The sequence below is a fragment of the Periplaneta americana genome, chromosome 7, assembly GCF_040183065.1.
Source record: "Periplaneta americana isolate PAMFEO1 chromosome 7, P.americana_PAMFEO1_priV1, whole genome shotgun sequence".
Classification (NCBI taxonomy): domain Eukaryota; kingdom Metazoa; phylum Arthropoda; class Insecta; order Blattodea; family Blattidae; genus Periplaneta; species Periplaneta americana.
The window spans coordinates 57,451,346-57,474,599 of NC_091123.1; the positions used below are offsets into that span (position 1 = coordinate 57,451,346).

The 23,254-nt window shown below is 32.6% G+C and overlaps 1 protein-coding gene across 2 annotated transcripts in view; it reads right to left on the reverse strand.

The window, feature by feature from the left end:
- The window catches only part of LOC138703122 (ATP-binding cassette sub-family G member 4-like), a 118,840-nt gene that overhangs the window by 9,189 nt on the left and 86,397 nt on the right, over positions 1–23,254 (reverse strand). For both annotated transcript variants that reach the window (XR_011332974.1, XM_069830718.1), the window contains exons 6-10: positions 20,044–20,172; positions 15,989–16,149; positions 5,712–5,880; positions 3,692–3,792; positions 921–1,076 (exon numbers count right to left, since the gene is read on the reverse strand). Coding sequence is in view for 1 of the 2 variants with exons in the window: in XM_069830718.1 (XP_069686819.1) it covers positions 921–1,076; positions 3,692–3,792; positions 5,712–5,880; positions 15,989–16,149; positions 20,044–20,172 (716 nt within the window). In the remaining variant the exon portion in view is untranslated. The remainder of the gene's footprint in view (positions 1–920; positions 1,077–3,691; positions 3,793–5,711; positions 5,881–15,988; positions 16,150–20,043; positions 20,173–23,254) is intronic.

Here is a 23,254-nt window from a genome sequence, read left to right on the forward strand (position 1 = left end):
CTTAAGCCTGCTCATGTACATAATTATTATTATAATCAAGATGCAAGAAAGCAACTCAGTGTGACCAAGCGTTGAGCCTATCAAATGAGAATAATAATTTTATGTATGGTATTCTCCATCTAGAATTCTATCCCTCCCACTCCCCTCCGATCAGAAATCTTAATTCGCACTCTGATAACAGCTGTGAATAGTATGGGATGAAGATAAATACCAACAAGACGAAGACCATGGTCATAGGAAGAAAAGTAAAGAAGGTAAACTTGCGAATTCTAAATAAGGCAGTGGAGCAAGTGGAAGCTTCAAATACATGGCTACTATAAGCATGCTGCCAAGAAGTCGAAAGGAGAATAGTAATGGCCAAGAAAAAGGAGCATCTTCTGCGGACTGTGGAGAAAGAACTAAGTAAGGAAGAGACTAGTGAAGTGCTTTGTGTGGAGTGTAGCAGTGTATGGGGCAGAAACATGGGCATTATGACGAAGTGAAGAGAAGCGACTAGAAGCATTTGAAAAGTGGAAATGGAGAAGGATGGAGCATGTGAAATGGACAGACAGAATAAGAAACAAAGTTGGAAAGAGTGGATGAAGAAAGAATGACGTTGAAACTGATCAGAAAGAGGAAAAAGAATTGACTGTGTTACTGGTTGAGAAGAAATTGCCTACTGAAGGATGCACTGGAAAGAATGGTGAACGGGAGAAGAATTCGGGGCAGAAGAAGTATCAGATGATAGACAATATTAAGATATATGGGTCATATGAGGAGACGAAGAGAAAGGTAGAAAATAGGAAAGACTGTAGAAAGCTGGGTTTGCAGTGAAAGACCTGGCCTTGGGCAGAACACTGTGAATTAATGACTATATTGTACTTACTGTACACATAAGGTTTAGTATGTAATGGAGTTACTAGATATGTTTCTGTACTTACCTGTGCATTAAATGCTGCCCCTGTTACAAAGCCCATAGTCTGACCGCACATCGAAGCTAAAATGCATAAAGACCAAAATTTTAGGGCTCTGCAGTCTTCAAATGGTTGATCTGCCAGGAAGTAACTTCCTATAAGAAATAAAAGAGGACAGAGAACCTGTAAAATGAAAAGAACATGCTAGCATTAGTTCTTATGTGGTGTATTTTTAATGGTTAATCCATTTTTCGACTGGCTTTGTCCTGCTCATTAGTTTGCTAATATAAAGAAAATTAATTTTTGAAGGAAGAAAGGCAAATCGAGAATGATGACTAGCAAAGATGAATAAGACACATGTGACAAGCGGCCAATACATTTTATCAAGAAATTTCTCTTTCTGAGACAACATTCTTTTATATAAATGTGACACGTACCTGACACTGAAACGTCGGATTTACAACTTTTCCATAGGAAGATACATGCCAAGAATTTGTATTACCTTTTTTCAAGCCCAAGATCACCCACATAATGTGTAAAAAAAAAAATAATAATAATAAATCTTTTACCGGTATCATGTCAATAACATGAAAATATTATAGATAGTAGCAATAGGTGTTAGCCCCTATTACTACTGAAGGCAACAAATTTGAGTTTTTAATAGAAAATAATGAAAGGAAGCACGTTTTACTGAAATCCACTAAAACTTAAAACCATTAAATATCTTCAGAACTTAACATAAGAAAAATACGTATTGTATATACTGTGCTGACTAATGGGTTCTGTCACATTTTGGCACATAAGGCAATGAATGAGAAGGTAGCTATTTTGCTAAAATGGCACAAGAATTCAGCAAGTGCATTACGATATATTGTTGCTTCTTTCATCCACTTTAATCATAATGAAGGCTAGTCAAGGAAAAATAAGTGACAGAGACTCTACTGGGTGTTCAGTTCAAAAATGTGTCTTGGCTCGCTGTATGCCGTCATGTGGCTAGCTGATGAGCCTAGAGAATTCAATCTTCCTACACTTCCGCAGCTCAGGTGTATAATCTAAGAGGCAGAGAAGTTGGCTAGCAAGTACGGCGTTCATTCTGAAGAGTACGTGCCGATACGTATGGTAACGCCGGTAGTGGCAGGAATGTGAACTGTTTGGAAATACGTACTGTCGGGATATGGGGAGAGGGTTTAGACGATTACTTACGTATTTGTTGACATTAACTTCGACGGTCAACATGGACACGGAGCATTTGATTTGTGTTGTGGAATGTTACCGTACGCAACCGATGATAACAAATACCCTGCGTACGACTTGCCGGCGCAAAACACAGTTCGAAAGAGGTTATGGTAGCACACAGACCGTACAGACCGCCATCTGTTGCTACGACGTTCAAGTTATACCGTACACGTTCTCAAGTTCAGATTGAAGAACGCCTTAAATAATAGGCAACTTCTCTAACATATAAACTGAAACTCGCTTCAAATTGGTGACCCAACAACAGTGACGTCATGACACACTTTGAAATGAACACCCAGTAGTGTACGTGAAAATAAACGATTATGTCATCACATACAATTTTATTGAGTGACACAAGTTCGATTCCTAACAGATAAATACTGTACCAGTTAATAAATACTTTAGTGTTAAAGGCTCTGTGACGAAAAAATTATTCTTTCTTAATGTATAAGACTGACTATAATCCGTGGTGCTACAGCCTGTGAAGGGCCTAGACCGACCAGCTGGCTGCTGACCTCACGCCCACATGTTGAAGCAGAATGGCGGTAATGTGTGGTTAGCACGACGATTCCGCCAGCCGTTATAGCTGGCATTCGCAACTGGATTTCACTGCCTATCATAGCTTCCCAAGTGCATCACGATGCTAGGTGGGCACCGGTCCCATACACTGGCCGAAATTTCATGAGAAAATTTCTTCCTCCATGACGAATCGAACTAGCGCGCATTCCGTAACGCAAGTCCTAGGCAGGATGCCTTAGACCACGATGCCACGGCACGGGACTTAAGACCGATTATGTTGCAGTCAATTTTCACCCCACTTCTTCATCACTCAATTTATGACCGGTCGTGGAAAATTCGGTTCCTATTTTGAAAGATTTAGAATCAAAAGTGCATATGCAAAGACAGCCAAAATGATGTGTGTCTAAAAATTCAGTGGTATCATTTGTGATAGTGTAACAACTGTTTGACTTGCTAAAAAGAAACAACAAAAAAAAAAGTGAATTACAAGTGACTAATAAAAGTATACCTGAATTAAAAATAAAAATACTTCATACTTAATGAAACTTCGACCATACATGTCTACACACATCTTACAAAAAGCTTGTTTTATAGCTGTTGGCCTAGATCATATATACCCAGGTTGCTCTGCATTATAGGTTTTGACGGTAACAACTTCTGTCACGTTTACTATGCTGCCATCTAGTTGTTACATAAGGAGTCACGTCATAACTCCCATTTGAATTGCATTAGCGACTGTACTGCCATCTTGTGTTCGTTTATGGCGGACGGGTGGCGATCCTGGCGGTTGTTCTCTCCAAAGTGCAACCAATTTTAACATAGGAATGAGCAATCTATATGTGATCTGGGCTGCTGGCTAGTAGGCCTATTACTGTGGAAATTTCAAATGTGACAAGAAATTCATCCTCATATTACGTATTTATACATATATTTATGCAGCACAATTACTTCTCTTTAAATACATCTTCAATTAAACACATTTGTGTAAAAATGAGAGACACTTTTTCAACTGAATATGGCAAATGAACAGATTTTTAACTCACCTGTAAAGGGAGATCAATAACAGACTTGGAGAAATAGTAAGCTCTCAAGTTATACCAATTATTGTGATGCTCACGAAGAAACACAGCTGCTTCCATTGGAACTAGAATTAAAAATATATTTCAAAGATATATTAAAATGTATAAAGGTCTCTCATATTAATTCTCGTTTTCTCATCTAAATGTTAAAATAAAATATAGATTTTGATCACATACATACACGTGAAATTTTGCTTCATGTTACAGCCACAGAAGTATAAAGAACATTATATTCAGGAGTGACACCTGGCAAATATTTATTCATGCGAAAATCATTATCTGCCTCTATTAAAACAATATATACCCTAATGTTATCGCTAAAATAATCAGTTATAAATCAGTCTTATGACTTATTACAATGAATGTAATTTTACAAACAGTTTACATTAAATACATTTTTATTGTTAACATTTTCACCTAAAATGGCATCTTCAGACGAGAAGTATTTTGATATCATATGAGAATTTCAAAATTGCTTGAATGTGCTGTAACTTATAATAATAATAATAATAATAATAATAATAATAATAATAATAATAATAATAATAATAATAATAATAATAATAATAATAATAATAATATGCCTAATAATAATAATAATAATAATAATAATAATAATAATAATAATAATAATATGCATAATAATAATAATAATATGCATAATAATAATAATATGCATAATAATAATAATAATAATAATAATAATAATAATAATAATAATAATAATAATATGCCTAATAATATTAATAATAATAATAATAAATAGGCATAATAATAATAATAATAATAATAATAATAGTAATAGGCCTAATAATAATAATAATAATAATAATAATAATAATAATAATAATAATAGTGTATGTGACGTAGTTATATAAACTAATATACCGTACCGTACATTGTATTATACATAGATTACATAGTATCAATGTCAAAATACTTAAAATACATATAAAACATATTAAAAACATATAGTACACTCAAGTTTGGACACAGATTTTGTTCAAATTATGATAATTACGATGTACACCTTGACTATTAAAATAGATATGAATGTAAAATAGCGTCGATTGAGTCTACTGTATAATATTGGATAATTGTAATGCTATTTTGCCAGATTGTACTGACGTTATATATGCAAGTAAATGGGTATAGTTTGAAAAATACATATTACATGGTATTACATATAACATTGACACTATGCAATCTTTGTACGTATAATGTTACGTGCATTAATTTATATAACTCCATCACATACCTACGGTTTTATGTCACAAAGCACACTTATGCAATTTTTAAATTCTCACAAGATATCAAAATATTCCTTGTCTGAAGATGCTGTTTTAGGTGAAAATGTTAACAATAAATGTATTTAATGTAAACTGTTTATAAGATTACATTAATTGTGATAAGTCATAAGACTGGTTTATAACTGATTTAGCAATAACATTCAGTAATTTATTCGCTTACCTGATACTTCAAAATGAATACCGGTAGCAAAAATGTATACCGGTATACTCTAAGCTGCAATATTGATGATATTTATTAAAAGAACAGGTCCATTGATGATGATGATGATGATGATGAATGACCCATGTAATTTCATATTTGCTTCATTTAAAAGTAAAAACCCATAAGGGGGGCTGCTCTTGATTTAGGGTTACCATAACACTTAATATTATAAAAATATTAATATAACATACCGGTACTATAATTAAAAAAATATATATGTATTATATTATAGCCTACAGCTATTTATATTTATTATACTTTCCTCGTCCCTTCTTCCCGGACTTGCAGCTACACTCTTGAATAAGCTTGATATGTTTAATTTAAATTTTAAAAGCTAAACTAAGTTATAACATATTTTAGAGTAATGACTAATGTTTTTAAAAATGAAAATAATTACTATGACTAAACTATTATAGAAATAGCTATATTTTTCATGTTTTAGTTTGTAAGTTCATAATATGATCCTACTCACATATCAACACAGTAAGCAGAGGACTGAGCATAAATAAAAATAATCCACTGAAGGAAATGAATCCAATATTTGTTTGCACTTTTGCTGCATCATTTCCACTGTTGTAGGTTAATACTCCAAAAATTAGTCCAACCACGAGATAAGTTCCCAAACGAGTATATGTGAGGTACTGAAACAAACTTATCGCAGTCAAAAGACAGCTATGAAGATTGTACAAGTTCATTATTGTAGGAAGATAATTTTAAAAGTGAGTACCAGTTAAATGTAGGTAATATTGGAAGATTACAACACGAGAAATAACAAATAATACAACAAAAATAACGACCTTTATAGAAAGAGAGATGATTAGAGACAAAATAGTAATTGAAAATGAGCAAATACATAAAGTTTCAACATGTAAATCCTCAGATGTGTTATAGCAGGATAAATTAGCCAATATTTAAAAGAAAATGTACAATAGCAGTCGGGGGATCTTAAGATGTTGCTGTGAGGTTTCCAGTGGCGGCTCGTGAACTTGTGGATTGGGAGAGCTGCAATAGATTTTGGTACATAGGCCTACAAATTTCACTTCTTGATACCATTACTAATAAGTATAGGACAAAAGTAAATGCACTACATATCGAAAAACCAAAACTTTCTGATTTAGTTGGGAGATGTCTGTGGCATCATATGCTAATCGCTTAAAAAAAAAAAAAAAAAAAAAAAAAAAAAACTAATACCATCGATTTCAGTCTGAATTTCTGATCGGCAGACACTCAACTTGCAATCTACCAGTTCATTCTGAATTGTCTTAGAATTACCTTTAAACAGTGGCATATTCCAAATGATTTTTGAGAGACTCGTTTAGATTAGGCCTACTCACGAACTGTAGCAACCCACGAAATACACCAGAGTCCTTCGAATCGTTTTTTCATCATGTCCCCTAAGAGGAAGTTTATATTGGCCACAAAATTTGATACAATCAAATTTTTTAAAATAATTTCACGATTTTTTCTCACTTCCTGATTATGTTTGAGAATGTTTGTTCTGTTCGTTTCACTTAATTGCGCAGCAATATTAGTTTTGCCTAACATAACCAATAAAACAACATTTTTCAGATGAGCTTGCGAAGATTCGTGCTTTTTAATTTTTAGGGCCAAATGTCCTAAATCTGTCACACCACTTCTAGTCTATGCAGTATCACCACCGAAGAGGAAGCAACCACAAATGCTCAGCGTAAATTTCATTGTTATACTCGTTGCTTACGAGATTATACAAGCTGGCGCATAGCACGGTCGAGAGTAGGTCTCTGTGAGTCATGACAATTTCTGCCGCTAGGTTCGCCTCTCTGCCCTATGAAATGATGAATAGTACCATTACAAAGCATTGTGCATCGTGAAAATAGTTCGATTAATTGTGCATTACTGATTGAGTACGAATATTATAAATATGCCAAGCATATTACAGTGTTATTTGAAGTTTGTTCTGCTAAGTTATATTGGAAAATTGTCTGTGTTTTGCTATGTGAAGAACTCTGTACCAACAGGTCGTATCTTTATAGGTTAATGTAAATGTCAAAGTTCTCTCATATAACAAGCAATGCTATGTTAAAAGTGGCGAATTGCATTTTCCGACTCTCGAATGATGTGACCCGAAATGTAAAATAATTTCATGCATTGTTTCACTTACCAAGCATTACTGATATAGGCCTAATGAAAATGTGAACGACGTGATGTAAACATTGAAGATAATGTTGTTACTGTTTTCACTTTCTCTTTTAGAAAATACCGACAAAGTAATGAATTATCTTCATGCTGTACTTATTAGGTAATTAATGTGTATTTGTCTGTATTTTAGACCTGTGTATTGTTACGTAATTATCAGTGAATTTGGTTAGAGAACTTAACAAGGTTAGTATGAGATTAGGTAATGCACCTCAAACTGTAACTAATAATGGCTGCTGCCGAAATAGGCTGAGGTGGTTATCGTGTGAAACAAATTATATCTGGAATATCTAGTGTTATTATATACGGATACGTAAAGTTTTTTTTTTTTTTAGCATGTGTTTGTAATTTTGTGAGGTTATGTCTAGCCTAATTTCTTTTTATTCTTGTATCATTACCAATACATTAATTTATTTTATATTCATTTCAGGTGTTACATCTATGGTGGCAACTCTACTTATGTTAGGATATGAAGTAACAGTACATATTCAACTTCATCATTTGCTAAAAATTAAAGAAAACTGTATGTGTTCGACTCATTCCATCGTCATTTCTTCTTATGTATGTGAACCACGTTCGTTCTAAAAGTGCTACAATAAATGAACACTATAGACAACGTGATGGAACAATTTACAAGTTACTGTTAAAATGCTCAACATTTTCAAGTGGTGCTATACCCATTGTTTCAAAATGTACATACATATTTTTACATTTCTATAAGAGGTGTCATAAATTATTTCAGCATATTTGTAAATTCTTCAAAATTAATTCTTCTAATTAATACCATACAGTAATGAAATAATATAGCCTAGGCCTATATGTGATTTTATACTACCGGTATTGATGTTGATCTTGGTAAATTAATCCAATTTCACAGTGTTGTCTTTTGTATTGTGGTTCATAACAATTATAACAGTATGTACGTGGAAATGTTTTTAAAATAATAAATTCTAGCTCATGATTTTAAGTGGTCGTTTCAATGGGAGGTTATATTGGAAAGATGATCACAAATGGATAATTAACTGCAAGATACAAGAACTGAATATAAGTGAGTGTTCCGTTGAAAGTGAAAGTGAAAATTTCGTTTTACAAGAGCTAAGTAGGCGTACACGCACTAAAATACTACAGCGTTTACTATTACTATGCTCAATAGATTAATCAGTAGGCCTATAGAAATGTTTTCACCACTGCAAGAAAAAATCGCGCAATAATTATACTTCTCAGTTATTGTGACGTCCGTATTTTTTTTAAAAAGAGAGGGAAAAGTTAGGCCTTCTTGCAAATGCGTAATTATGAATTCAAGGAAATTAAAGATAATGCAGTACCTTAATTAGTTGCAATATCTTATTTAATAACAATATTAATAATATTAGGTGAAAAGGGTAGGCTATAGTGCGTATATGTAAGATGTCAAGTTAATTTATTTCCGGAAATGTTTGGTGTATGAACTGAAGTACAGAGCAGACAGTCCCTCAGTTTATATGTAATATGTTTTAATATCAAGAATGACAGCCATACTTCCTTACATATATGCACTATTTCGGCTGGATGAAGCTTGAGTAAGATTTAAGTTGGGTAACGAACGACCATTTAATTTCACTTCGTTACATCAATTTCCTCTGCAAGGGAAAGTTGAGACAAATAAAATTAATATTCTGTAATTCACACACACTCATGCTTGCACATTTGCACTGGTTAAGTTACGGTAAAACGTCACACCAAAGCAACACTCAGATATACTGATGGTCAACAATTTTCTAAAACTGGAAAAGAAGTCTCTTTCGTATTTTACGTGCTATATCAAAATAATTAAACTCGTGCAATCATTTTGAGTTAAGGCAAATATTAAGTTCTGCTGGAGGCTGGATATATATACGTAATAATAAGGCAAAAGACAATATTAATTTCGTTATATTAACTCGATAAGTTTCTACAACAAGTATGCGAAGAGAAAATAAAAATTTTGTCATTAAGTTTCAAGGGAATAGAGAATCCATTTGACGTAACATTACAATAGCAGTGTAGGAGGGGAGGAAAGATCTTCCCTTGTCGCCTGACTCTGCAAGCCACTGCAGCGAAATATGGGTTTTAAACAGCGGCAGTTTCCCTCTGCGTCCCTTCACCTCTCTACCCCCTGACCAAGCAAGACACACACTCTATGATCTGTCCCACCCTGCAGATCCCAGGACGACTTTGAATGCAATGTCAATTCCAGTACAGTCGACGCGCAAAAAGATAATGCATAAGATAATAGTACATATTCTCGGCCAGATGAAATATAAAGCAATTTACCAATAAAAGCTGTAACAATTCTTCTACAAATTAAAATAAATATTATTTTTATATTCCTGTCAAAGCAGGGAGTGCTGCAGCTCCTCAGCTCTTATGGACGAGCCGCCCCTGGAGGCTTCCCTCTTTCACCCAAAAAAAACGTGCATTAGTAATAAGTTTTATGCAGCATTCCTAAAATTATTAGGAATATGCTTATCGTAACTTTAAAAGACACTGTGTGAAGAGAAATGTGTTACTGGTACTTGCACTTGAATAAAACTAGTAAGTACCCGGTAACGAATCAACAACAATAATTTATTTTAAATAAAAAGAAGGAAAAGGAAAATAAGTTAAGCTTCCTATGTAGTATTCAGTTCTCTCTGGTGCTTGATTACTTAAATTTACAATAAAAGGGTACCAATACATGATATGAAATTTTGGGAATATCTATGAAGACAAATTAATCAAGGTAATTCTTTTCTTTTTTTTTTACCTAATTTATAATCTTTACATATGTCTCTTTTTGTTATATTTTGTCTTTTGTTTACTGGCGGGTATCTTTACAAGAATGAGTTAAAGTCGCATTTTGATTCACATAATCTGCAGCTCACTCCTCCTTCAGGATCCAGCAGTATGTTGACAAATTCGTAACTTGAGACTTGTTGCTTGCATAGCAGAAAATCAAGAGGTACACAGAACATGGTTTCTGTTTCTGGTACAATGCTGATGACTTCAATTGGAAATTTAACAGTATGATGGTGCTAAATGTCTAAATTAAAAAAAGAAAAGTGATATTTCACTAGAATGGTGCAAATTGCCACGTTCATTACATATCAACAGTACTAGGTCCACAAAAGACTGTAGATTGTTATTAAGACCACCAAAAGATGGCAATGGTGCAAAGTTGCAAAGTTACCAGAGCTCTCTCACAAAAAGGTGCAATGTGCCCAGGGTTGCCAGATGTCCTGGTTTGGCGGAACATGTCCCGATTTTCATATAGAAGTCCCGCAAAAAGTCTCTCCTTTAGAAAATTAAGGTCACTTGTATAATTGTATCATTACCTAGTAACTATTTTGTCCTAGGCCTAAATAATTACAACAAATTTAAATTAATTTTCTTAACAATGTAGGTTTTCATACTGGAAAAAACGAATATTTTGGCAAATGTAAAGTTTGTAACAGCTAATTCAGTGGTGAATATGATATTTCTATACATTTAAAAAGAGATGTCCATCCCTAACGCATGGCAAAGAGAATGAAAAAGAAAAGCTTGTTGAAAATGCTAGTCCAGTAATAAATATTTAGGAAGCTCTGAAAATGTATACTGCAGGGTAGGCTATGTTAAATTAGGGTTTCGAGCAGTAATATGGTACTGGTAAGTCACAAAATAAATATGAATTCAGGTTTCAGTAAATTTTATGTTATTGTTATCAATTAATAAACATTGAAATTCAAATATTTTGTCACATCTGGTGCCATCTTTTGGAATTTTTGCTTTAGAATTAATAATAAACTGCTGGGGAAATCTATGAGTCAGAATTACTATTAAGTCATTAAGTTAATAATTTGGCATAACATATTATTGCTACAAACCCTTCAGAAAGATTCCAGAGAAACGTGATGTAACTTGCAGCCAGATAAATATTATTTTGTATTAGAAACATGTATCTACAATATGTTTTTTTAATTAAAATTTAAATTTTGAGATTCATATTAGTTTCTTCAACTGTATGTAAAAGGATATTTTTTATTTCGTTTTTTATTTTTTTGTAGTCATGAAAATGTCAACTCTGCCCATATTCATACCATTCGTTCTTTAAAACAAAACGTAAGTACTGTATATTATGATGAAAAAAGAATGTCCCTCTTTGGTAGACCTAAAAGCTGGCAACCCTGAATGTGCCATTCGTTTAGATTTCCCTCCATTATTTATTTATTATTTTAATAGTGAAGTTATGGCAAAATGTATTATTAATTATAAATCGTGGTGTTTTCTACATATAATAACATTAATGTAGGTAAATCTTTGTATACAACATAATCCACAGGTAAATTAGGGCTCTGAATTAGATAGAAACATACCATAATTACCTCTAGATGATAAAGCTGGTTTGTTTTAAATTTTTCAATTCCTAGTGTTAAAAATCCAGAAAATGGAGGAAATATCATATTAGATTAGCACGTTTCTCTTTATTGTAAGTGGCATGAAAATTAATAAAATGCCCAAGTACCGGTAGAAAATAGCTTTATTTTTTAAGTTAGCCTGTATGACCAAGATTAATCAACACTATCAACATTTCGGTTGGGTCTCATTACTGTCATACCAGTACGATGTCAACACAGAACATATGATAATCATGATGAAAGTTGGCAATATTCAGTTCCAAGTGGTGAAGGTGATTTGCTTTCAGTCTGCTAAACAACTTTAATGGAAGTATTTGCAGAAATTAGCAGACCTGTTGATGATAATAAATGGATCATAGTACCTAAGAAATGTTTATGGGTCTTAACACCTTTCATAAATTGTGAAGTTTGTTTGTCTCTCAATGTGTTAATTTTAGTAGTATCATCAAACTATTCATAAAGATTGGTGAAAAGTTGTCTTAAGTACTATGAATTCAATTCTAAAAAATATATTCTTAAAATTGTTCAAGATCAAAAGTTATTTATTAATAAAATACTGTTCATAAATTTGGCACTTTGCACCTTTCTACTGTTAAGTATTCAATTAAGAAAATTTCTCGCAATTTCGGAACTCTCCTTATGCTACAGCTACATTGTGCAGTCATAGCACAATCTAGTGATTAATCATTTGTAACTGTACATAAGTAATTCAATTGAAATCAGTAGAAATATGAGAGAAATTAAGGTTACATAACACAATATCCCAGATTAAATATAACAGATTGATCAGCCTTATGGGCTTTGAAGGCAACAATTTTTATCAATTTCACTATACTGCCATCTAGAGACTGCAGAAGAAGTCACATTATAACTCATATTTGAATTGCATGGAGCAACTGTACTTCCATCTAGCGGTCATTACCAATCGACAATGACGATCCTGCCGGTTGTTTTCTTCCACGTTACCGTTTTTAATATAGGAATGGTCAATCTGTTATATATGTGATCTGGGATAATTATATCTATACCAACTTTGGCATATAGAAGCAAAACATGGAAACAGATTAGAAGAAACGTAGATGCGCTTTTTAAGACCAAAGTTTTAGTAACATTAAGAGATAAAATTAAAAGCAAAGAAATTAGAACGCAGCTGAGGTAAAATAATAAAGCTGAAGAAATCATACAGTATCAGTATCACGAGAATGGAAATAACAAGTATACAGGAAGAATTAATTTACAGATGCATATAGTTTTTAGTATGTAGGCTAATGCTACAGAATAAGTGTCCTGGTCTTTGCGGTATGCAACTAGGAAAATATTTAAAGAATTGCCACACAATTCCCTTGCTGGAAACCAGTGGAGAGAGTTTGATCACCATCTTCATCACTTTCATCCTCCTTGTCTTACCATTCTACCAACTTGTGGGTAGCCCTAACACAGCCTGAACTTCTTGCACTACAAGAAACTGTTGTTTTGTCTTATTCTTGAGGCGTCATACATTTCACACATATGTAATTTTGAGAATTCTATCATCTGATATATTTACTGCACATGTTTTCTCCAATTTCTCCTTCCTTTTTGATATTTGAAGTTTATTAAAATTTTAAGTGTAATATGTAAGTGATATTATAGATTCAAATTAGACTGCCTTTTTTCTTTAGCATGCTAGCCTGTTCAAACAATACCTACTATTCAGGACAACTTTATTAATAAGTAACCATTACACGTCTAAACAAAACTATGTTCAAAAGATAGTAGTTGTTATGTCCACCAAAGATTTTAAGAAAATTACCATATTTTTCCCTAAGAGTATCGTGTACTGAATCCTCAGATACAGAAGATAGGAGAAACCTATACATTAATAATGTGTTAACACTAAATGTTAGATTATCGTTTTGTACCATAAAATGTACTTAGTCTTACGTTAAAAAAGTGTTAAAATTGTTAAAAAAGGTATGTACCTTCGACAGACGGCCCGTTTCGACGCTATGTCACGTCATCTTCAGTGTCTCTTGAACCACTGGTGATCTTGACTCTATGATGTGCATTTGTCGATGGTAGGGGTGGGGGTGTGTTGTTCCTATGGTGGGGGCTGGCTGTTTGTGTGGTATGATGTATTATGACGTCGAATAATGTGTGTGTATTGATCCGCAATTGTGTGTTTAGTATATATTGTGGGTATGCTATTGTATTCTTATATATTTCGTACTGTTCTAGGATGTTTAATTGTGAACTTTTTGGTGTGATGTGTAAAATTTCCATATTTGTTTCTATATTATTGTAGTCATGATTATTGTTGATAATGTGGTCTGCATAATTTGATGTGATGTAGGGTTTGGTTATAGCTTTAATATGTTCATTACGGTATATCTTGTGTGAAAGGATCTTCCTGTCTGTCCTATGTAAAAATGTGGGCAACTATTGCATTTTAATTTGTAAACTCCAGTTGAATTATATTTATTTGAATGTTTAATGTGATTATTTAGGTATTTCTGTGTTGTATTATTTGTTTTGTATGCTATCTTGTATTTTAGTTTTCTGAATGAAGTTGCAATTTTGTGAGTATTGGTATTGTGATATGTTAATGTTATGTATTTATTCTCGCGTGGTGTTTGTGTGGGTTTGTTCTGTTTTTGTTTTGCCTTTTTTATTAGTGTGTCTATTATGTTAGGGTTGTATCCATTGTCTTGTGCTATATATTTTATTGTATTTAATTCTTCAGTGTAGTTGTCATTGTTCATTGGTATATTAATTAATCTGTGTGTCATTGTACGGAAAGCTGCATGTTTAAGTTGTATGGGATGATTTGATGAATTGTGTATAAGTGTTGTGGTTGTAGTGGGTTTCCTGTATATTTTGAATTCGTGTCTGTTATTTGTTTTGGTTATGGTGATGTCTAAGAAGTTTATAGCTTGGTTATGTTCCATTTCTATTGTATATTTTAATTTGGGATGTATTTTGTTGAGTTGTTGATGTAGGTTTTCTACTTGTCTTTTGTTTCCATTATATAGGACTATTATGTCATCTACATATCGATGCCAGTACATTATTTTCTCTGTGTGTTTGTTGTTATCGGTGTTTAGTATGTGCGTTTGTTCTATGTTGTGAATAAAGATTTCGGCTAATATACTTGATATAGGTGAACCCATTGGTAATCTTTCAGTTTGTATATAATATTTATTGTTATGTTATATCGTTTTGTAACAATTATTTTCACTGTGTAGTATACGAATATGAATATGCTACTTATCTGTTATTTTTTTACCCTATGAATATCTGTTGTAATTAGGATATTTTATAGCTTAATGCATTTTTAAATATAAGCAAATTCAAATTATTATTGCACCTAAGTAGAGTTAGTATGATTAAACAATGAATTATCTAATTAGTTTAATGACAAACTATTTATCCCGTATTTGTGATTTTATTTTTTATCAGAGAACACTTTCATTTTCCTTGAAATAAAACACATCAAATTATATTATATTATGTTTACACAATTAATTAATTTAGTATCATCATCTGCTGCAGCAGAAAGAACAAGAGCCTAATTTTACTCATAAAAATAATTACTCTTGAACCTACAACATTTTACTCATAGCCTTCATAGTAGTTTATGCTGTATTTGTTTCACTTCTTCACTTTTCAAAATACACGTTCACTTTGCTTGCAACAAAACACTATCACTGTAAAATAAATCTAACTACGGTACAAAATAAAGATGTGTTCTTTAGCTGGTGCCATCCACGAATCCAAGCAATAAATGTGGAAAAAAGTCAATATATTAATTACGAAATAATAATTTTAATTGCAAAGGAATCTAAAATAACTAAGGATAGGATATCTAGGTTACTGGAAAGTTTTGGAGTGTATGGATGCAGATATTAATAATAAAATATGGTATGGTCAGGAAAGCTGCCAGGTAAGTGTCGAGGGTTAGATATTTATAGATCTAATAAATACGAAGAAATAAAATCATTTGCATTATTTAAAATTATGAAAATTTTCGATTCAGACTATCATCAATAAACTGAAAATTTCAAATTGCAGATTTAAGTTTCAAAGAAAAATTCAATTTATTACATAACTGTACTTGTTGTTTGCTATTATCATGTTATAAAATCACATCACTCAGATATTTATTTTACAACATATCAATATTTCATATTCATTCACTCACCATGTCCCGGAAGCTGCACAGCATTGCTCTCTTTGTCAGGATCAGAAACTGCATCCCAGTAGAAGCTGGATATATTTGGTACGAATTATCTTCCTGATCTTTATGTATCTTTATTTTTGTATCCTCCATATTGATTTTTAGTGCAGGATACAACAGTGAAGCTGTAAAATAAAAAAACAACAAAATATTCACATCTTAAGTGTTTGTTACTTATTACAAATATTAATTAAGGCATTTTAAAAGAAGACTAGAAACAACACAAAGAATTTTGATAGTGGTAATGGTAAAAGTAATTAATTCATTCACAACCGTTATCCTAACTGTGGTAAAATAGAACAGGATGATATCCTAGTTACTTAAATGTCATAAACCTTATCTTGTAATTATGCATTCATAAAAATTCATTTTATTGTAAAAAATTCGTTAAACATTAAAATGAAATGTAAATAAATTTCACATAATATTTCTTTGTAATTGCAACAAGGTATTCATAATAATTAATAATTTATTCCATTTTTAATGTTTTGTTAAAAATGAAAATAAAATGAGAATATGAAGTATATAGGCTATGAGACGTGTAGTTGCATAATCAGATACTGATACATCACTTTTTTATTCTTTTTTTTTTCTTCGAAAATGAGTTAATGTTATATTTCATATCTTCATATGATTCTACAACTGCTGTAGCACTGTTATGCTCCAAAGCCAGATACATCACATGGATTTGTATGATGAAAAAATAGTATTGGTTGCAAATCCTTGGTTCCTTGCAAACGTTTTTCCTTCATACTGAAAATTATGTTTTAGTAATGTATCTGATTTTGCAACTAAACGCCTCATATAGGCTTTCACGTGTTAATTAACTAGAGTACCTTGTTGACTAGTTTCGACATGGAGGCCATCTTCAGAACTGGGTGGTCTTCACACCTTCTGATTCCTTTTCCTGTGGGGATGCGTTTGTGCAACGAGTTCGTTTGTGTGTGTAGTGTGTGTGTTCTAAAATTGAGTTGCGTGTTGAGGATTTAAAACTCAATGTCAGAACACACACACTATTTGACTCCACATTACACTACACAAACGCATCTCTGCAGGAAATTAAATCAGAAGATACGAAGACCACCCAGTTCTGAAGATGGACCTCATGTCGAAAGGTAATCTATTTAATTGATATGTGAAAGCATGTATATATAATATACTTTACATTCCGAAGTAATATAGTTAAAAGTTGTGTAATTAAGATGTAGAAAATAAAATGTGAATTTAATCTAATGTTTTGTTTCATGATTGAATGAGTATTAAATTCCGTAATTACAATGTCATATGTCTAAAACATTTCCTATATTACATAGTTCTTGATTTTAAAATAGCTTTAGTTAATTTTATTTTAGTAAAATCTGTTTATTACAGTCTGTTAAAGAAAATGCAACATTAGAATTAGGCTTTTGGCTAATCCACTATGTCCTAGAACTTTACATTTCTAACGTTTCGGAACTACATACAAGTTCAGTCATCTTACCCTGATGATGGAACCTGTACTACATGTTACCCTGATGATGAAACCTGTATGTAGTTCCGAAATGTTGGAAATACCAAGTTCCAGGACACAGTGGATTACCCAAAAGCCTAATTCTAATCACATTCACTGTGAAAGCCTTAAAACTCATAAAATGCAACACTACTCATAGTTCGACTCTCTGGAAGTTGTAATATGTACAGATGTAAAAAAAAAAAAAAAAAAAAAAAGTGGCCGCACTCGTGAACAGTGAATATATCCTAAGTCCACTTACTTTCACGGTGATGTTACACGAGGCATTCGATTGTAAAATCGCACTTGAAGCAGTTTCAGAACTACTATGTTTAAGCAGGAGTCATTCGATATCTCTGTGTCGTAGAACAGCGGTAGAGTGATTCGAAGGTTGTGAGTTCATGCCTTGTTCAAGTTATCATTTTATTTTGTTATCATTCGTTAGCGATATAAATAATATTCAAGTTATCATTTATATTCTGTTATCATTCTTTAGCGATATCAATAATATTCAAGTTATCGTTATCGTTCTTTAGCGATATAAATAATATAAATTTTATGTTAGGTTTGGAATGATAATGATAAAGTCATGGCATGATACATTCATGAACTTGATGTTAATTATTAAAACAGTCATAAAAGAGACAGGCGAAAGTATATTTTCTCTCTCTTTAAAAAAAAAAAGAAATAAAAAGCATAAAGTTGTGTTCGAACACAGAACCTCATTAACACCAGCCCAGGACGCTACCACTACCATTTCGCTATAATAGTAACATACAGAACACTTCAATTACAATTTGTAGACATCAGGCCACGTGGTCCAACAACATGTAATATCGCCTGTCTCAGAATTGTAGCGAAGATACCCGAAGGGAACATAGCTTCTAGAGAGCAGTCACTTTTTCTTTTGACAGCTTTACACTGCATGAAACAAGAAAGATCGATGTCTAAATGCTCAAACCTGGAAAATGCTATAGTAAAGCCCTGAAAGACATGTTCTACAAAGTGCGTCCTACAACTAGAGGAACATGAAACAAAGAATTAGAGAAGTCTGTGGGTCTCTCAGCTGTGCTGAAGTGCAATCACGGATGTTAGGAGGTGATCAGAATGGATCAGAACATTGTTTAGCACAGGGTGGCGTACATTTTGAACACTTGCTATGAAGAGTGTACGTACATAAATAACATACATTTCTCAGAAGATACCATTTTTGTTGTTTTGTGAGTAAACAATAAAAGTTTGAAAAAAAAAGTTTGAATGAAAGTCGTTTCTTTTTAAAAGTAGTTTCCAATGGTACCTTCAGTGACTCATGTTCTCATTTGAAATTTCGAAATTAACCACAGGTAGCGCTACTTCCGGTTTGTTACGGGAAATGGTACTACCACCAATCGATTCTTTACATAGGTGTTGGTTATAAAAAATTTTTATGAACAACCAGTATCACATAGTTTTCGAGAAAAAAGGCTGATATAGGTGGTCTGAAACACCTGTTATATATGAACGAAAACAAACATAAAAATCAGACATTTCCGTGTACGTTTATTAGTCTCAGAAACCGCCACTGATCGCTGAAAAAATTTGACTTTCAATAAGGACTTGTATACCTATTATTCTACGAGTAAGTGTCAAGGCCAAAAATTCTTATGAATGTAGACTCGGTTTAGGTACCAGTGGCTGTGAATGGTTCTCATTTTAAGCATCTGTGATTAAGTTTGGTTAGTCATAGTGTTTTGTTTAGTTTTATGGCCTACTCAACATGATTTTACATAGCCTACATACTTATTTGTCTCAAATTTGAAGTCTACGAAACAAGCTTAATAAATTGTTAAAAGACATGAAACGAGTGAATGGGTAAAAATTTTACGCATTCATAATTTCCGTAAAATTTTATGGAGATTCGGAGTATGTAAATTTTAATATAGGATGCTATTTAAAATAAATTAGTTTACTGTCACAACCTGTATGTCTGAATAACTATTTTCGAATATTGGCATAATATTGTATGGTTTATCTCCACCAATTTTTGTATAACACATTTTTTTTTGTATAAAATTAAAATTTAAGAAGTTATTAACAATATTCCATACTCACTGTTCACTCTGTAAATGTGAACAGAGATAAAACGTAGGCATTTTGAGTCTTCACAAGAGAGATCATAGCGACATAAACCCTGCGCTAAACGTCTTGAATACTTGATTTCAAACTTATCCAGTTTCACGCCACTTCTTAAACAAGTCAAGGACATATTATTGCTTGGGTGGTCAGGTAGCTTCAGGAAAAAGTAGCTGAAAATTGCGCAAACGTTTCACGTTTGACTTTTTCGCTAAGTTATCTCCATATTGAATATTCAGTAGTGTGCCGTAAGTCTTATTTACCGCGATCTGTAATTCAATCTTTTTGTAGTGAATGTAACATTAATGCGCTTGCATCTTACACATATAATGTTTAGTAATGTTTTTTAGCTGTGATAAACTGATAATTGCAGTGTAACTTTATTCACTCCTGTCAGTTATGTGTAGCCTATACTTACTTTCCTCTTTGCAGGCAGTTTCATCCATCTTATTTGAACTGAATGAAGTTTGTAATTCAGAGCTGAACTTTGTTAGGCCTATTAATTTCTCAACACCAGGATGGTCTTTCATACTTGCTATTTCAAGTGCTGAAAACAATCACAGTTTTTAAATTCTTCAGGATAAATGCACATTGAATAATACTGCAACCGTTTTTATACATATTGAATACTTAGTTTAAAAAACATTAGGCCTATGTTAAGCAGATAAAATCAAGGTGCGAATAATAAGAGTACCGGTAGCCTATTTCCAATGGGAAGGCGTTAAACACATTGAATTAAACTGGATTATATACAAATTATGTAGCATTAAGGTAAGCGTTCACTACATCGTATCGCACCCATCGGACAAATCACACGGATCGGAAAATGACAATCTTTACTGTAATTGTTATGTAACCGCGTTCACTACATCGTATCGCACGCATCGGCTCTCGGCAAATACGGCCACGTTTCTCGGATGAGCAACTTTTCCTATGCATGCGATCATGGCCTTCTTTAATAAGTCAATTTTAATTGCTCAACTGTTACTATTATGTTGTGTCATATCAAGAGGGCTATATTAAGTCCTCTTGTGCCATATTCAGTGTCGCGCCAAAATGGCAGACGGAAAACTTATTTCGCTTGTAGAAAATTGCGAAGAATTATATAATTTGAGGCGTTCCCATTACAGTAATCAAGTCGTTTCTTACATATATATTATGTAACCAATATCTCTTTCGTTTCTTCCTCTTCAATTAAGACGCATGAAACAATTACAAATTCTTATTCGCTAACACTCATAACTAACATCAAACTCCTCTGTTTTCAGCAATGTCAATATCGTACGGCGTCATGTTTTAAACAGCTGATAAGAATCCGATGAGGCGATGAAGTAGAGGAGTTACAGTGAAAGCACTGCACTTAAAATATCCGTTGCGTGCGATTCGTACGAGGAGTGCGATATGACATAGTGAACGCTTACCTTTAGTTTTCATATTTACAATCTAGTTTATGATCTCAACTTACCTAAGACAAAGAAAAGAATAATTGAAATGAATCGTCATGAAGCGATGATATGTACATTTCCTACCATGGTGCACTGACGGTAACGCTACGATGGTAAAAAGATCTACACTTATGACGCGTTACTTTTAGAGGGAGCCCTCAATAGCCCTCTTGAAGGGAAACGATTGGGTGAATGACGCAATGTTGAGATTCGTCGTCATTTGATTAAAGAAAATAATTTCTTAAATGGCGTTGTCAGTGATTTCTACAGCCTACTATGCCATAAAATACTGTGGAAAATTAATTTTATACTACCATTTCATAGAAACTACAACCGATTTCGCGATAACTGTGTATGCGAGGCGTAGAACGGAAAATGCCGAGTTTGGGGTGTGACGTAGGGTTACCAGTTATCCCGATATAGCAGGTCATTCCAGATTTTCAGAAAATTTTCCCATGTCCTGCTTATACCCGTTGCGCGATTTGAGGTGTATGCAAATTAAGAGAATAATCTCCTACCATTTTAAGGGGAAGGACCAACAGGAAATCTCTTTTATAGTATTATTTTAAGTAGAGCCTCTATTTCCCTAACATAGTTTCATATCAATGTATGAAGCATTTTAAATACAACATTTTTACTTTTGCCCTTTATGGTATTACAGTCACAGATATAAAAAATGCAAAAAAAAATCAGTAGGGCCTATTATAAAGAAAATTATAGGATATCTGCTCTCAAGAGTAGGCCTATAGGCCTAACAGAATTACAAATCTCGCCTTAAATGAAAGCTAAAAGATTGCTAATCAATTTTGTTTGGTGATTTTTAGAAATTTCAATTTTTATATTTATATTTTTATTTTGCATATTAATGAACAGAAAGAAAAACTGCACGTCTATTTTAACTTATTCTTCAATTTCCAATTTGACAATTTCTTCTTACAGAATTATTGGTGTATAACGTGAGAATATCCCCTGAAAATTTTATTCAATTATCTCTATTATTGTGTGAGATATTACATATTAAATGTTGACTTAATCTGTTTACTATGCATTGTATATTTTTATTTAGCATAACTGATGAATTGTATGTGCTGTAAATTGAATAGTAGACTGTATAGGTCAACTGATGAATTGTTTAAGCTTATAGGCTAAATTGAATTAATCTACTTCATATGAATTGTACAATTTTGTATAGCTTAACGAAAATAAGTTTGTAAATTGAATTAATTTGATTGTATATGTTTGTATAGCTTGGCTGATGAATTGCATATGCTTTTAAAATGAATATTAGTCTGTATGGGCCATATTCATAGACATTCTTAGCGCGGGCTTCTGGTGGATGATCAGCGAACTAACGTTTTTTGTATTCATCCTGTACAAGTAATCAGTCGATAGCCGGGGCTAGTTTAGCACGCTTGTAGCACGGGCTAGCGAAATGTCTATGCATAGCACCCTATAGCTCTACTGATGAATTGTATATGCTGTAAATTGAATAGTAGTCTGTATAGCTCAATTGATGAATTGTATATGCTGTAAATTGAATAGCAGTCTGTATAGCTCAATTGATGAATTGTATATGCTGTAAATTGTATAGTAGTCTGTATAGCTCTACTGATGAATTGTATATGCTGTAAATTGAATAGTAGTCTGTATAGCTCAATTGATGAATTGTATATGCTGTAAATTGAATAGTAGTCTGTATAGCTCAATTGATGAATTGTATATGCTGTAAATTGAATAGTAGTCTGTATAGCTCTACTGATGAATTGTATATGCTGTAAATTGAATAGTAGTCTGTATAGCTCAATTGATGAATTGTATATGCTGTAAATTGAATAGTAGTCTGTATAGCTCAATTGATGAATTGTATATGCTGTAAATTGTATAGTAGTCTGTATAGCTCTACTGATGAATTGTTTAGGATTATAAATTGAATTAATCTACTTGATATTAATTGTACAAATTTGTATAGCTTAATGAAAGTATGCTTGTAAATTGAATTAATCTGCTTACTTTGTACTGTATATGTTTGTATAGTTTTGGCCGATGAATTGTATATGCTTTAAATTGAATAGTAATCTGTATAGCTCTATTGATAAATTGTGTTTGTAATTTGAAGTAGTTTGCATGATATGTATTATCAATTTCTGTATATCACAACTGATTGAATTGTTTATGACTTAAATT